General features: G+C 35.1%; 1 protein-coding gene across 1 annotated transcript in view; it reads right to left on the bottom strand.

The window, feature by feature from the left end:
- Nucleotides 1-1021: 1021 nt before the first annotated feature.
- LOC125682758 (uncharacterized) overlaps nt 1022-18567 on the bottom strand; it is a 222865-nt gene continuing 205319 nt past the window's right edge. Inside the window, exons 6-9 of the mRNA XM_056147922.1 lie at nt 16442-16502; nt 11636-11744; nt 8275-9932; nt 1022-1984 (exon numbers count right to left, since the gene is read on the bottom strand). Coding sequence (XP_056003897.1) covers nt 1941-1984; nt 8275-9301 — 1071 coding nt within the window. The 5' untranslated portion in view covers nt 9302-9932; nt 11636-11744; nt 16442-16502 and the 3' untranslated portion in view covers nt 1022-1940. The remainder of the gene's footprint in view (nt 1985-8274; nt 9933-11635; nt 11745-16441; nt 16503-18567) is intronic.

Below are 18567 nucleotides of genomic sequence, written 5' to 3'. Positions count from 1 at the left end.
AAATTAAATGGGGCGGTCCTTCGGATGAAACCTCAAATAGCGAGGCCCAATGTCACAGCAGGTGTTGCATAAACAACTATTTTGCTTTGGTAATAGGAGTTATGAGATTGATCACTGTTCGTATTTTCACCTTTCATGATAAAGATATTTCCCTGCCCAAAGGCCGTAAACACCGAACATAGGACGTTAAACAATATCCAACCAACCAATCAAACGGGAAGTTAAACAATATCCAACTAACCAATCAAACGGGACATTAAACAATATCAAAACAACTAACCAATCAAAGGGGACGTTAAATAATATCCAACCAACCAATCAAACGGGACACTAAAAGATATCCAACCAACCAATCAAATGGTACATTAAACAATATCAAAACAACTAGCCAATCAAACGGGGCGTTAAACAATATCTAACCAACCAATCAAACGGGATACTAAAGGATATGCTACCAACCAATCAAAGGGGACATTAAACAATATCCAACCAACCAATCAAATGGGACGCTAAACAATACCCAACAAACCAATCAAATAAGATGTTAAACAGGTGTGGCACAATAAAAATTCCTCCCTGCCCCATGGTCGTATACGTTGAGCATAAGACTATGTTTTACAGCCCTTCAACGGCATTGGTGACTGTTCCATGTGATTGAAAGATTATCAAGAGGGACGTTGAATATTATACAATCAGCAATCAGTTAATCTTTATTGAGGGAAAACATTCGATTTCTTTACCCCAAATCCTATCATTGTTGATATATGGTATAACTATGTAAAGAGCGTAAAATGATATCTTTAACTGAACGATTTTAAGGTCATTATCATAAAGTATTCTTAACGGAAAAGTATTCTGCATTTATGGTACTTTCCGGTTAAGATGTCTTTACAAATTAACAACCACATCTAACAGTTAAAGTATTCGTTAAAGTCTCCTTACAATAATATACTCCTGGTCCTGTAACAGAGACACATCAAGTCTCTACCAACACTGACAAAATAAATTCAAACAAGACTGATTTTACGTGGAAATATTATATTCTGATATAACATTCTTCAAACAATGCAATGTTAATAACAAATCAGATATCTAAATATATACACAATTTAATATATAATCAATACAGAACTGCAATATTCTAGAAGATAAATACTTTGGAGGATACATGATGGTAATTTTAGTGACTGACCATTTCAGCTTCAAATATGACAGAAATTCTAAGAAAGGCAACGAACTTAGTGGGAAAAGTCGTTTGTTTACTTGGCGAAATACCTGTCTTATTTCAATGTAATTAACCAGATCTGCTTATTTATCCTCATTTTCGCAGGTCTCCTCTAAATCCTTATCATCACTGTTATCACCTATTTCATGGTTTCTGCTCATCCTCGAGTTTTTTTATCAGGAACATCCTCACCATCAGAATCAGTTTACTCACTTTCCAAACACTCCTCAGAAATGAAAATTTTATGTCAAGTGTTACGACAGAATGAGTTTTGGAACATTACGTATAAAAGATGACACAACTAATATGGCCCTTGGGTCTCTCGTCTTTCAAATCACACAATACATATCTTTGCATGCATTGACTTATTTCAACTTCATTTTGACAATTGGAAATGTTGAGACACCACTGACAGCGGGATTCAGGAGTGTCCTCGTCAGATTCAGGAGTGTCCTCATCAGATTCCTCTGATTTCTCATTATCATCATTTTCCTCTACACAATTATCTCCACTTCTACCTGATTCAGCAATGCCCTTCTATGGAGAGGACTTATATAGTCAATGTCTGTTGTCCAATCCTATCATGAATTGTCATAATAAAATACTGTTTAAATATTAAATATTCAGCAATGTCCTCAGACTTCAGGTCCTCACAGTTTTCTTCAGTCTCGGACTCTTCACTGATTTCCAGCTCTGTTAATGATTCCTGAATCTCCTAACTTGAATCTTCCGTGATCCGCTCATCTCTGTCTGGATTATCTGAAATTTTAATAGAAGAAGACAGGTGATCAATCAATCATAGAACCCACCTCTAAAGAAAACTTAACATGGACAATCAATCATAGAACCCACCTCTAAAGAAATCTTAACATGGACAATCAATCATAGAACCCACCTCTAAAGAAAACTTAACATGGACAATCAATCATAGAACCCACCTCTAAAGAAAACTTAACATGGACAATCAATCATAGAACCCACCTCTAAAGAAAACTTAACATGGACAATCAATCATAGAACCCACCTCTGAAGAAAACTTAACATGGACAATGCAAGCATTTTTTATGTATGTAGAAGTTTGAACCAGTTGTACAGCTTAGAATTCGCTAGAAGTGGCCATAGTCCCTAGTCTACCACACTGAGTTCTATATGCTTGTACAATCAATTCTAAGTGATATGGATTGTGTGATTTGAAAGACGAGAGACCCATACTGCTTGTCTCACTAATGTTGGATAATCCGAAAAAAATCATAATCGATAATAGGTCATAATCGGAAGAACTGTATCGATCAATGATTGATATAATCGGATATGTGCAACATAAACACATATTAGCTATTAGGCCTAACGAGGAATGAAATATGTTTTCTTTAGCCACGGGTCTTTAGGATATGACCTAAAACGTAAATTCTGTACCTCACTCCAACAATTAACCACAAACAAATTAAACACTGCTCTTACATAATACACTAGATTTCATTTACTTAGCTCTATTACAGAAACTCATTACATCTGTCAGCATCGTAATGATAGAGAGTCACATGATGAAAGTACGGAAGTGTCCCTAAATGTGGTCAGATAAACAGTTATACAAAAGTAATAAATCTATCTTACACCACAACTCATTTCATAAAGACTGTGTTAATTAATGAGGTAACAATGTGTTTTGTACTGAGGTTTGTGTTAATGAGGTAAAAATGTGTTTTTGTGTTGAGGTTTGTGTTAATTAATGAGGTAACAATGTGTTTTTGTGCTGAGATTTGTGTTAATTCATGAGGTAACAATGTGTTTTGTACTGAGGTTTGTGTTAATTAATGAGGTAACAATGTGTTTTGTGCTGAGGTTTGTGTTAATTAATGAGGTAACAATGTGTTTTTGTGCTGAGGTTTGTGTTAATTAATGAGGTAACAATGTGTTTTTGTGCTGAGGTTTGTGTTAATGAGGTAACAATGTGTTTTGTGCTGAGGTTTGTGTTAATTAATGAGGTAACAGTGTTTTTGTGCTGAGGGTTGTGTCGTATTACATCTGGTATAAACAGTGACAATTTAATGAGATTTAAAAGTGAATAAACAAGATGTGTTTGTGAAACACTGATATCCTCAGATTACAACAAACTACAACTGTAAGACATTGTAGCTGGAACTTTTGTAGCAATACTGAGAATGTGAAGTAACTTTCATCTAGTTCACATTTTATGTAAAGGTAAATTTCAAGGTCACAAAGTCAGCATGTTTGGTTCCAATGGAAAGATCTTCTCGCAAGAAATGCACATACTAAATATTAAACCAGTGCCTCTAACCATTTAATAGATATTAAACATTTAATATTTTCTAAAAGTAGGCCAAAGGTCATTGTTAAGGTCATCAGGTCTAAGATTTTGGAACCAATGTAAATGTTGGCTGAAAGGAATACAATATTAAACTGAACCTCTTGTGCAGTTTATAAAAGATATGACTAAATTTAAAGTTTTTTTCTTCTAATTTCTAAAAACTAGGTCAATGGTCAGTTTTAAGGTCACAAGGTAAAAAAAAAATCTGAAATCAAAGAAGAGGTCTTCTCACAGGAAATCCACATGCTAAATATGAGAGTAGCACATCTAATGATTCGAAAGATATGACTTAAATCAGTTTTTGGTACCAATGGAAAGGTATTTCCACAAGGAATGCATATATACCAACATACTAAATATGAAATCTCTACTTCTGATGGTGAAAAAGATATGACCAAGGTTAAAGTTTTATGCCAGACTGACAGACAGACAGACATGCCACAAAATCGTTGTCGCTCAGTATATCCCCAAATCTTTGATTCTGGGGGGCATAAAAAGAATGATAAACAGTATTGTCAAAGACAAGATGCTTTATCAGTCACCTTAGTATTACTTAAAAGTATCACAACTGACAAGGCCTCAGGGCTACGAAATCTAGAAAAAATCCAAGCTCAATTCTAATATTCACCAACAATGTAAAAGAGGTAGTCTTCAAACTTGAATGACCCTCAAAAATGCCTATGCTGATGAAATACTTTACATAATATAAAATGTAAAATTATTACAATATGACTTATTAGGGCCTGTCCTAGAGCGAAAACCCAGGAGTTGGTTGCCAAACAATTTTGTTGATAAAAAAGATAAGGACTACCTATCTATTTCGTTTCAGTCTAATATCAATAGCAGTAAAAATGTTTTCTAGATGTTCTACACATATACACTATATATACATCAAGTTTAGGAACATCATGGAGTCAGAACCTCTACTCCAGGGATAATAAAATTTACAATTTCATTAGAGGCCTTCCTATTCTACATGTTTATACATTTAGTTTACCTTGCAAATGTGCAATTGTTGAAAAGGGTTTTGCATAGGGGTCAATATGTGGTATTTTCATAAATTTTACTTAACCCCTATGACCCTAGGAGTGCAGATTTCCTAAAATTTACAATACATGCCCCCTTGTCCCAAAGATGCTTAAAACTAAATACGACAAGTGATGTTTGTAAAACATGAAATGCTCCCAATGGTGTTAAAATTAACAAAAAGCCCATGGGCCACATCGCTCACCTGAGCCTCCTATATATTCGCATGTAAAACTTTGATCCCTATTGTGAACCCAACCTACTACCGGGCGCCATGATTTTTTTTTCAAAATTGAATCTGGACTATATTAAGAAGCATTCATGTGAATGTCAACTTTTCTGGCCCAATGATTTTTCAGAAGATTTTTTATGATTTTCCCTATATACATGTATCTAAAAATTCATTCCCTATTGATGCCTTATCTTACCCCCAGGGGGCAAGATTTTAACAAATCGGGAATCTGCACTATGTCAGGAAACTGTCAAGTAAAGTTCAACTCTCCTGACCCAGTAGAAGATTTCCCCTATATATTTGTATGTAAAACTTTGATCCCCTGTTGTGGTTCCATCCTATCCTCAGGGGCCATGATTTTTACAAACTTCAATTTGCACTATGTTAGGAAGCTTTAAGCTTTCATGTAAATTTCCATTTTCTTGGTCCACATGTTTTTTTAGAAGTGGATTCTTAAAGATTCTCCCTATATTTTTTTGTAAAACTTTGATCCCCCTTGTGGCCACATCCTACCCCCGGGGGCCATGATTTTTACAAACTTCAATCTGCACTATGTTAGGAAGCTTTCATGTAAATTTCCACTTTCCCGACCCAGCAGTTATTGAGAAAAAGATTTTCCCTATATATTTGTATGTACAACTTTGATCCCATATTGTGGCCCCATCCAACCCCCAGGGGCCATGATTTCAACAACCTGGCATCTGCACTATGTTAGGAAGCTTTCTTATAAATTTCAGCTTTTCTGGCTAAAATCAACAGGGGTCATCTACTCCTTATGCTGTACCAGTATACCAAGTTTGGTGTCAATCAAGCAAATAATTCTTAATCTATAGGAGACAATATATTACTGTGTCCAGTTTAACCCTTGACCTTTGACCATGTTACCTCAAAATCAATAAGGGTAATCTTCTCCTGAAGATGTACTAGTGTACCAAGTTTGATGTCTGTCAAGCAATTGGTTCTCAAGATACTGGGCAAACAGTATATTCTGATGTCCAGTTTGACCCCTGACATTTGAATATATGACATCAAAATCAACAGGGATCATCTTCTGAATCTCCAGAAGATTTACCAGTGAACCAAGTTTGATGTATGGCAAGCAGAGGGTTCTCCCAATATGGAGTGGACAGCATATTCATTTGTCCAGTTTGACCCTTGACCTTTGACCATGTGACCTCAAAATCAATATGGGTCATCTACTCCTAAAGATATACCAGTGTAACAAGTTTGATGTCTGTCAAGCAAATGGTTCTCAAGATATTGAGTGGATGGTAGATCCCTATGTCTAGTTTGATCCTTGACCTTTGACCATGTAACCTCAAAATCAGTAGCGGTAATTTACTCTATGGGATGTACCAGTGTACTAAGTTTGATGTCTGTCAAGCAAAGGATTCTCAAGATATTTAGCAGAAAGTATATTTCTATGTCCAGTGTAAATTGACCCTTGATCTTCTGACCTAAACACAATAAGGGTATGTTTCTCCTCATAACCAACCTACATAAGAAATGTCAATACGATCAAGTGAATGGTTCTCAAGATATTGAGCAGACAACATTACTGACCAACAGGTGCAAAGCAATATGCCTCTCTTCTTTGAAGGGGAGGGGGGGGGGGGGGGGGAGGGGGGGGGGGAATAACAATAATTGAAATGGTAGAACTTTATATCAAAAAGTTGAAATTAAAATGTTCAATTGTTAACAAATAGCGATCGACAATGCATACTGACCAATTGTAATAGGTCACCTAAGGTAACTTAATGAAATTACGATAAATGTCACAAATACGATATAATTATATACAAAATCAGTTGTAATTCATTAATTTCATTTAATAAACATGGAGTGGCGATCTCTTATTGAAATAATTCCATTCTAACTACATTTGTATTTGTTTCTACTTAGTTTACAAGACTCAACTCAGAGTGTTATCAGAACTTGAATTTTAAAAACAAAGTAGATCAACATTCATCATTTATTTAGTTTCAAGGGGGTGGGGTGTTAATTGTTTTGTTTTTGTCAGACCTTGACTTTTGATACAGACCCTTAAGTTCATGATAGCTATTCCACACAGAGACTGGTGTAATGTACATACTCAGTGTCAAACCAGTACACAATGTAGATTTTGTCCACACCTGCTACAGAAACATACAACATCACACCATCACAGAAACATACAACATCCCACAAACCAAAGCTGTGTCAATATCACTGATATTTACAAAGTAGGATAGTTAAGTAGAAGAAATAGATTATAAACATGTCAAGTTTTAAACTGGCAATGATCAATGTTCTACAAATCTCAACAAGATAATAATTGTAACAGAATGCTGTTAATAAAATCTCCCCATTGAACACCTATTGAATCCCAACCCAAAATATTAAATAAAACCATTTCTCCTCATCTAATCATTGCCCCCATTGTAATTAAAATTAATTATATTATATTATTAATATTATTCACTTAATGTAATTATAACCCACATCATTTAACATTAAACCTACACACTAAGTTAACCTTAATTATCAACCACATTTTAATAACAACCTAACTCCTCGTCTAATTATATCCCATGTTGTAATTAAAATTAATCACTAGTTGTAATTAAATCCAACATTGTAGTCAAAATTAAATATTACCTCTAATCATAACCCACATTGCAATAGAAACATAACTCCTCCTCTAATTATAACCCATTTGTAATTAAAATTAATTCCTAGCTCTAATTATAACTCACATTGTAATTAGAAATAATCCCTAGCTCTAATTATAACTCACATTGTAATTAGAATTAATCCCTAGCTCTAATTATAACTCACATTGTAATCAGAATTAATCCGTAGCTCTAATTATAATTCAAATTGTAATTGTAATTAATCACTAGCTCTAATTATAACCTGCAATGCAATCAGAATTAATCCCTAGCTCTAATTATAACTCACATTGTAATCAGAATTAATCCCTAGCTCTAATTATAACTCACATTGTAATCAGAATTAATCCCTAGCTCTAAATATAACTCACATTGTAATTAGAATTAATTGATAGCTCTAATTATAACTCACATTGTAATTAGAATTAATCACTATCTCTAATTACAACACACATTATACATGCTGTAATGAAAACTAAACATTACCTATAATTATAACCAACTTGTAATGAAAACTTAACTCTTCCCCTAGATATAACCCATATTGTAATTAAAATTAATCATTAGTTCTAATTATTATGATTATAACCACCTCGTAATTAAAACCAATCAACACCTCTAAATATAGCCACATTGTAATTAAAATTAGATATGACCTCTAATCATAACCTACACTGTACATTTTTTAAAACATCACTATCATAACAATGTCATAGCATAACAATAATTTATAATGGATTCCTGTGTAGAATTTGATGTTATTTATACTGACTGATATAGTACAATAAACTACAGTACTACTAGTACTTACCAGTCAGAGAGTACCTCCTCTGTAGATATCTATATACAGACACTGTGTTGGTGTACTGTGATCCGACCCAGAGAAGGTGAGTTTTATCATCATAGTTCAGGCCGCGTGGTGTGTTTATCCCGTGTTGTGGTGTCAGTAACAGAGACAGGAAGTGACCGTCCTTGTCAATCATCTGTACTGTGTCGGTGTTTAGATCACACACCAGGATGTGTGACAGCGCGTCTGTACAGATTCCGTATGGATTTAGTGATGATCCTGATGGAGGTCCTGTGTAGGAGAATCGATGTCTCCCCCCGCGCTCTGTCACCACTACAGCATCACGTAACCCGTCAGACACAATAATATCACCGTTAGTGTTCTCTGTGATATAGAAAGGTTCACTATACAGTGTCTGACGTTTGTTGTCGTGTTGTATGGTCAGGATGTGTTGACCACTACTGTTGTACCGGGTTACCTTGCCTGTACCTGTATCATCGTTACACATCCCGACCATCAGATCTCCTGTGGACGGGGAGCAGTACACACACAGTGGTATCCATGGATATGTACACTCTATCTGTGTGGTGACTGTGTGATTGTTCACAGACAGTTTGTTGATGTTATCATCACTGTCTATATAAATCAGTTCACCAGAACTGTTCACTGTGTGTACTCCTGTATACAATGTTATTATATCTGTCACACGGTGTATAGTGTCTCCTGTTGTGTCTGTCAAGATGAGATTGTTATACTCAGAGATCCAGACCCGGTCTGACATCACACGAGATATGTGTCCCACACCACTAACACCTGTCACACAGACAGACGTGTGTAATACAGGTGTGGACATCAGTTTCACACACTCGTCTATTCCTACTTGTCGTTTTCCTGTTGTCATTTGGATTTCTGGGATTCCCCTCAATAACTGACTGACATCCTCCATGTTGAATCCCTCAGTCAGGGACAGCAGCAGGTGTTGTGGAAGATTAGGGGTGTCCTTTATCTGGGGGACACGCTCTGTTTGCTGATTGTTCATATCTGTCTTCATAGTTCTGTATGTGGGTGAGGTGTCTGTTCATTTTTCTCTTCTGTTGTTGTATTCTATCAATCAATAAACCTCGGTATCTTGTTTTAACATCACATACCGCAGTGTCAATCAGATCCTTCAGTCTCTGGGCTTTGGTTGACATCTGTGATTGACGGTGACAGATTTGTGGGGGACAAGTTTGGATATCAGTTTGGATTCCTGCCAGGAGAACACGACAGTTATAGAGAGTCTCACTTCTGATGGTGTCAATGATTTCTCGGTGTTGTTGTCGCTTTGTTTGATAGGCTGTTCTAATGTCCAGTATTTGGTGTTTTCGGTGCTCTAAACATCGGAAACAGACAGAAAGTTCACACGACTGACAGAACATTTCATAGAACCTGTCTGGATGTCTGACACAGATCTCTTGTCTGGGGATGTAGTTAAACTTCTCACGGTAAATCACAACATCATGGTGTTTGGTATGTAGATCAATGACATGTTTCTCTTTACACTGTAAACACAGATCACGTTTACATGTGTTACAGTAAAACTCAGTGTCCCCCTGACATTGAGAACATTGTCGTACTTTTAGCTGAGTGCCGAGTCCTAGTGTGTCCATGATGTGGAGGGTCTGGGTCTTTAGGAACACAATCTACAATAATTAAACTGACATGTAAATATCAACCTATTCACAATATACATTTATTTCACACATTCAAGTGATCTACATATTTCACACACTGATTGCAATTGTCCTGTTTTTGACAAGTACATTTCTTGAATGCTAAGGCCAAAAATATAAATGGTTGTGTTTCCACTAATATTCAAGTTAAAATTAGAGTACCTTGGTAGGAAATGAATTATATTTGTTATATTTAAATCCAAGACAAGAAGATGTTCTGAATTCTGATCACAATTTCCATTCAATTAGCAGATCTATTGACATACTGAAAACAAGGGGCTCATTTTTCATTATAGATACAGTTGTTGAATATGCTTTCATATTATAAGTCATATTCTAAACTATATTATGACCAGGGTCATCTCCATTTTTTTTAATAATAATTTTTTAGAAAACATGCAAAAAAATTTCTAGGATAGAGTTATAATTTAGAGTCAGTTGTATTAGTGGAAACAAAGCAATGATTACTTTCGGCCTAATCAAACACATGTACTTCCATGCTCATGGTCCACAACGCTCACCTGAGTCACCTTGCTGATACAGAGATGTGACTGATCAGTTTAGAACACTGATAGTGGGACAACAATGATCCAAGACCTGTCCCTAGACAACTGTATACACTAAATGTCTTAAGATGATTGTATAATCTGTAAAATGATTTCATTTGTTACTAGTACTTTGTTGTTATTATATATATCTGATCTACAGTCTAGCCTAATAATTCATATGTCTGAAGTAGCAGGACTCTTGTTGACCTTTGACCTAGAGATATGATATCTACGTGTTTTTCCTATTCTGCATATCTAAGCTAAATTCTAATACTCAGCAGCAGTGTAAAACATGATGTGTTCTTAATACATAAATGTCCCTGTAAGTACTAATAATGACGGAAGCCTTTACATGTTACATTTAACATTACATGACTGATTGGGACCCGGCTATGAGTCAGAACCCTGGGGTTGTCAAATTCGCAAGTTTGGTACATCCCCTTTTGCTTTTTCTAAATTTGCATTTAGTTTTTATACAGCATCAGCAAAATTAAACGAAATCCCATAATCGACATATGGAACTAAAACCCATATCCCTGAGATCATGAAATTTACAATTTGGGTAAAGGGCTCCTGCTAAATACTTTAATATTTAGTTTCAATGTAGTATCAGTAACCTTAAGATGTGCTATTTAAATGCCTTACTTAAACACATAAACATTATATGCCAAGTAGAGCCCCACCCTGGAGTCTAAAACTTTATCCAACAAATGTACAATTTTGGTACAAGCCTTCCTGCATTACATTACTATGCATTTAGATTTCATTACAGTTATGCAGTTGTAGAGGAGAAAATTTGTCAATTTCTATCAGTTTTAATTTGAAAAGAATTGGAATGGAATTTATTCATAAGTTAAAAAATATGCAATTGCTAATGCACGACGATGGACGCAGATCTTCAACAATAGGTCACCTGAGTGACTCAGGTGACTTAAAATGCCCTTTGGACAACAGCAGTTTAGTTTGATCTTTGAACAATATGTTGCCTACAGCTTCAGACAACACATCATATTCCATTCTTGAATCAAACAAAACAGATGTTGTTCTCGGACCCAGTCAAAAAATGTATAATTGTAAGTTTTCTTGACTGTTAAGAAATCTGCATGTACAACATAATATACAAACCTATACAGTAACTTGTTGATGGTCCAATCCTCCGTCAAAACAGGAAGTCAGATTTTGATTAATGTTGAGTCCCCCTACTTAAGGATACTCTGTTTGGTCAAAACTGATGCTGAAGGAGGAAATATGAAAAAGTTACAAAGGAGTTGAAACGCTGTGAAGAACAAGATTAATGTGTTTGACAGACAAACTTTGAATAACATATTTTCATATGAATTTTTAACTCAAATTGGGGGCATGATTTTAACAAACATAATTCTGCATTATGTCAGGAAGCTTTCAGGTAAATTTCCACTTTTCTGGCCCAGTAGTTCTTGAGAAGAAAATTTTTAAAGATTTCCCCTTATATTTATGTGTAAAATTTTGATCCCCTATTGTGGCCCCATCCTACCCCCAGGGACCATGGTTTTGTTAACCTTGAATCTGCACTATGTCAGGAAGCTTTCACGTCAATCTCAGCTTTTCTGGCCAAGTGGTTATTGAGAAAATCTTTAAAGATTTTCCCTATATATTTGTATCCAAAATTTTGATACCCTATTGTGGTCCCATCCTACCCCTGGGGACCCATCATTTTAACAAACCTGAATCTGCACTATGTCGGGAAGATGTCATGTAAATCTGTACTTTTCTATCCTAGTGGTTCTGGAGAAGAAGATTTTCAAAGATTTTACCTATATATTTGTATGTAAAACTTTGATCCCCTATTATGGCCCCATCCTACCACCAGTAGCCATGATTCTATCAAACTTTAATCTGTACTATGTCATGAAGCTTTCATGTAAATTGCAGCTCTTCTGGCCCCGTGGTATTTGAGAAGAAGATTTTTAAGTGACCCCCATCCTATTTTTGCATTTATGTGATTATCTCCGATTTGAATTGGGCGAGACCCTTCATTTGACCAAAGTTGAAAGCCCTTCAACCAAGGATACTTTTGGCCAAGTTTGGTTATACAGTAATTGGTCCTGTGGTTCTGGAGAAGAAGTGGAAAATGTAAAACTTTTACAATCAGACGGACAAACAGACAATGGACTACAGGTGATCAGATTAATTGATTGAATATTGTTTAACGTTCCTCTCGAAAATATTTCACTCATATGGAGATGTCACCACTGCTGGTGAAGGGCTGCAAAATTTTAGGCCTATGCTCGGCGTTTATGGTCTTTGAGCAGGGAGGGATCTTTATTGTGTCACATTTGCTGCGACACGAGACCTCAGTTTTTGTGGTCTTATCCGAAGGGCCGCCCTATTTAGTTGCCTCTTACGACAGGCAAGTGGGTGCCAAGGACCTATTCCGAAGGGCCGCCCTATTTAGTCGCCTCTTACGACAAGCAAGTGGGTGCCAATGACCTATTCTAACCTGGATCACCACGGGATTCAGGTGATCAGGAAAGCTCACTTGGCAATCAGAAAAGCTCATTTGAGCTTTGATCTCATGCGAGCTAAAACTGTTGTCAAGGGCAGTAACTCCTATCCTGGTTATTTGTTTTACTGCATGCCTATTATACAAGGTTTCCCCATTATCCACAATTAATTTATACATATTTATTAATTAGCAGTTTGTTTTTTAAACTGTTGACTTTTAAAATTTGTCATTTTCACAAGTTTTTATCTAGTTTGATTATTCCGTATAACAAAAAAGTGGGATTTTCTTGTGTTAACATATATTTCTGTTTTAGTATATCTGACATCTTTAAAACGGTGGCAGCATGAACATTTTCTTTGGTTATTAAATAAATTTGAATACATGTATATTGAGTGGAAATAAATACATTTTTTTCCTACTTTCAACCATTAATATTAATAAGTCACATGAGGATCGACCCTCATTAACATTTGTATTCTTTTGTTATTATTTTTAGCAGTCTGACAAGCTGATTGGTAAAACAAGAAGAAACAAGAACAAACCATGGACCACATCTCTCACCTGAGTCACCTTGGCCCTACCGCTGTTTAGGTGTTGGAATTTTTAAAAGATATTTTAATCAATGTTTATTCCGATGAAAATTTTTTGACCTCCCCCCCTCCTTATCTATAGTATCTATATACTAAAGTATGAAAGCCCTAGCTTAAATAGTTCAAGAAATATTTCTAAAGATTTTTCCATCTACAGAGCTGCCAACATTATGAAAAGGAAAATAATAAGGTGGGGGTCAGGGGGCCGCCTAGCTTCTGCTAGAGATCTTTTATGAATAAATATGTAACCTGAGCAATTTTAGGCATACTTCAAATCCAAATTTAATGAATTTAGACTGTATACGAATTGTTATGCATTTTACAAATGCAAAAGATCAAATACATCTTTTATTGATTTTACTTTCTAAAACTTGACGTGTAAAAAATATTGTTACATTAGTATATTATATAATTTTACAGTTACTGTGTCAGTTATTCTGGCAAGTGTTTTAATGTCATTTTCCCCGCTGTGAGAAATGTTGAAGTTTATCAAACAGATTGTACACTTATCATACAAACTCCTCCTTTCTGACTTTGAAACGAATAGATGTTTACAGAGTACTTGCATATTTGGGGGAGTATTGTTGTTATTTCCATCAATACATGTCTTACGTTTAGTAGCAGCTGCCATATTGTTTATTTCAAAGCATTAAAGGACACATCTCATGTTTTCAAAGTATACAGATTTATTTGTATTTTGTCTTCCTTATGCTTATAGAAATTAATTATAATAGTTCGTTCGCTGAAGTATTGTGATAATTAGCCACAATACGGACTTAAATCTAAGCCCTGATTTCAAAAAGCCTAGTTAATTAGATTGGTAGTCACGTGGTACAGTGACGTCATATGTGACCTTCGTCGATCAACTTGTTGTAAAAGTAGTGTTAGATATGTTTAAAAACTCGGGTTTTAGGGGCCTAATTTATTTACCATGGATAACATTTATTTCGATGTTGACAAATTTCCCGGGTCTTATATCTTTTAGCCACCAGTGCATACAAATAGCGACCCAAATGTAGCAAGGAAAGCGAGTATGAAATCTGCATTTTGCGAGTAAATGATGTTTACATTGGATCACTGTCTAAACACTATTTGGTAATGCCATTTCTGTAAACAACTGTAATTAGAGTTGTTGCTTTTCTAAAAATAAACAGTGCAATTATTATTAAATTTATTTTTGGATAAGTTAGATAGGCCTAAATTATGATACGATTACGTATCATTGACAACTAGGACTACTACGAAAGAAAAAAATGATCAAACTTATTGTGAAAATCACAATACTTTTAAATTATTTTATTCAAACAATTTTATTAATCATTATTATTTTTTATCTACAAAAAGTATTTACGTCTTGTCCCTCACACCTTCCTTCGAAAATTGAAGAAAACATAGTCCAAATCCTCTCTACGGACAGCAAGTACACCCTTAAACGGCACAAAACACCCTAATGCAGTGTTATTTACAAGCCGTTAATGTGATAATTGTTTGTTTGTCAATTACATCTAATCTGTTTATGAAATGGCTAACAACTGTTTTCAAATCGTCTCGCTCGAGGTCGCATATGACGTCACAGATAATGGCGTGTAAAATATCGAAGAAAATATGCATATCGCAAGATTTGAATTTCATCGCTTTCAAACTCGAAAACTACGCAAACTGTTTCATTTAAAACACACGTAAAGTAGTTTTAGGCATGAAATGAATTAATTTTGCTGAAAAAATTAAAAAGTTTAAAAACATGCGATGTGTCCTTTAAAATGATCGAGATTCTGTATATATATATATATAAACTATGCAAACAAACGTAGTAATGACTATGGCTTGTTTATTATAAAAGTAAAAACCAATGACAGACAGCTCTAAAACTTTCGAAATGTGAAATAGGCGAAAATCGGAAGATATATAGTGAAATCGCAAGACACATTTTCAGTCCTAAAATCGTAAGCCTTACACCAAAATCGTGAGGGTTGGCAGCTCTGTATCTAACAGTAGGTAAAACTTTGATGCCCTATTTTGGCCTCACCCTACCCCTGGAGCCTATGAATTGCACAAACTTGGACCTACTCCATGTAAAGAAGCTGTCATGTAAATTTCCACTTTTCTGGCCCTAGGGATTTTGAAAAGCTTTTTAAAGAGTGTCCCTTTTTCACTCGTACATAAAACTTTGATCCCCTATCGTGTCCCCCCCCCAAAAAAAAAATGAATCTACCATGTCTGAAAGCTTTCATGTAAATTTGAATGTTGTCCCATTAATCCTTAAGAAATAAGGAAAAGATCAGAAGATTTTTAAAGATTTTCCCCAAATATTCCCATGTAAAACTTTGACCCTATTGTGGCTCCAACCTATACCCGGGTGCGGTGGAGTGGTAGGGGGGCATGATTTTAACAAACTTAAATCTACATGATGTCAGAAAGCAGCAATATCAATTTGAACTTTCCTGGCTCAGTGGATCTTGAGAAGGAAATTTTTAAATAACACCACCCTATTTTGCATTTTTTTAAGGTTATACATGGCCCTTCATTTGAATAAACTTAAATCCCCTTCATCCATGAATGATTTGTACCAAGTTTTATTGAAATTGGTCCAGTGGTTCTGGAAAAGAAGATGAAAATGGGAAAAGTTTACGGACAGACCGACAGACAATAAGTGATCAGAATAGCTCAGGTGAGCTAAAAACAAGTTCACTTATTCAATTATTTCTCAAAGTGAAAATGATGTAATCTACTGCATAATCCGTTATTTCAAGGTAACAATGAGTTGCAGACAGACAGACAGACCAAAAACGGTTTCATTGACATCAAAATACACCGACACAATTCTGTGTAGATGTATGTGTATATAGGAACCATTACCTTTTTAACATCACCTTTCTTTCCTCAGTAATGCAGGACCTCATGGGAGTCCAGTGTGAACCTGAAAACATCAAGTGGTAACATTTATTTGAATATCACCATGGTAATCAATTCACTTTGATCTGAAACATTTTCTCAGAAAACAAAACCTTGACCAAGCTCACTGTTAATCATGTACTCCATTGAAATTCAAACTTCAACTTAACAAGAGGCCCATGGGCATTAACAGTAACCTGAGTATCATACATGTATATAGGGAAGTGTTGTCTGTTGATGAGTGATTCTTTTAAACACGAAGAACCGAATGAGTTTCAGATTTTGTAATCAATTATTGCATATATCTGTTTGTATGCAATTTTTGTCACAAGTATGATTTTTTATTCTCTTCTTATTACAAAGTTGTCCACTAGATACAAAGTGGGAGGGACGGACAGAAGATAGATGTGTAGACAGACAGACACGGTGATTCTTACATCTAAACCTAATCTACAGGGGCTAATTCTGTGAACTTCATTTGTTTATTATATATTCAGAGGTAAAAAACAGATTTTCAAGAATACAATGTGGGTTTTTTCTCTACCATTGTTTGCTTTCTAGGTTTTATTGTACAAGGACTTTATGGAAGAAGTGAGAGGAGTTGACATAAAATAACGTAAACAAGTTAACTAAAATTAAGAGTATCATGTGGTATCACTAAAAATAACCTGTTTGAGTTATCAACAGTACCACACGGTATTTGATAAAGAACAGGAGCAAAGAGAGGTAGCTCACTGTGACAAAAAGATAACTTGCATGCTTTATTTTTTTTTTACCTTCTAATAACGTGTTTGCATTATGGCCATGACTGTTTGTCAAATACTCTTGAGAAGTAAGAGTTACTGGATTTTCAGATATGAACTTAAAAATGGAGGTTCCTTGTCACGACAGACATTGACATGTTAAATAACCCTCACTGCCACAGTCCTGAACACTAAGTATAGGTCTAGACATGTTAAATAACCCTCACTGCCACAGTCCTGAGAACTAAGTATAGGTTGAAATTTGTGGTCCTTCATTTACAGCTGGTGATGACTTAGTATGAATGAGAATTTCTTGAAGCGATGTAAAGCAAACAAACAAAACAGTATCACTATCTGACAAGTTTGATTGTTTGATCCTTTAAATGAAATAATGCACCACAGGGGTGCAGGAGTCCTGAAATTTACATTGTCTGCCCCCCTTGTCTCAATAATGCTTCATACAAAGAACTTGATTCACAAACCCCAAAATATGGCCCTTAAAATATATAAAAATGAATGGAAATGTTGAATACGAGTATTGATGTTATAAATATGTATCAGAATCCGGGGTTTAAAAAAACAAGTTAGATTTTAAAAATAGGAGCACAACTAAAGCTGTATACATACTAGAACCGGATATGGTACCGTATTTTTGTCATTTTTCACCAAAAACTGGTTATTTTGTAAAGGTTTTGCCATACTGGTTTCATGTCGACCAAAATATTTAAAGTATTTTTATAATATACACCTTTTCAATTGACCATAAATGCAAAAATATTTTAGGGCGAGCTAGGAGCACTATTTTTATTTTTCAAAAAACAATATTCCGGATTGCTGAAAAATATTACGGTTATAATGTGCTGGTGGTGGTAAACTTGAATTTTACAGAAAAATATGGCTGGTTTAAGTATCTTATGGAGAAGGAAACTACGTTTTTTATTTCGTGTCATGTACATCGGTCATTTTAGTTCGGTGTTTATTTTTAAAGCAAGGGAAATTCCCTCACCTAATAATAGTTTTCGGTTGCAGCTTGTTTTGCCCTTTTACTATATATGTTCATTTTCAATACCTAGTTGTTTTCATCTTTTAAAGTCGTTCACAAAGCATCTTCATTGCATCGTTGCTTAAAAACTCTGTACAATTTTGGTAGTTTTACATTATTATCATAAACATTATCATTAAACGAAACGACAGTTACCGAAACTGTTAGGCCTAGTGACTGAAATGAACACGGCGCGGCGTTTTCTTTCATTTTGGGATATCAGAAAATATTCAGGCTTCACGAAGTATTCTTGTATGGTACTGATATCATATCGAATAATTTTTGCTTTATTTATTTTACAAAAT

The sequence above is a fragment of the Ostrea edulis genome, chromosome 8 (assembly GCF_947568905.1).
Source record: "Ostrea edulis chromosome 8, xbOstEdul1.1, whole genome shotgun sequence".
NCBI classification, from domain to species: Eukaryota; Metazoa; Mollusca; class Bivalvia; order Ostreida; family Ostreidae; genus Ostrea; species Ostrea edulis.
Note: the sequence above shows the minus strand (reverse complement) of the source record. Positions and strands in the feature narration are given on the sequence as shown.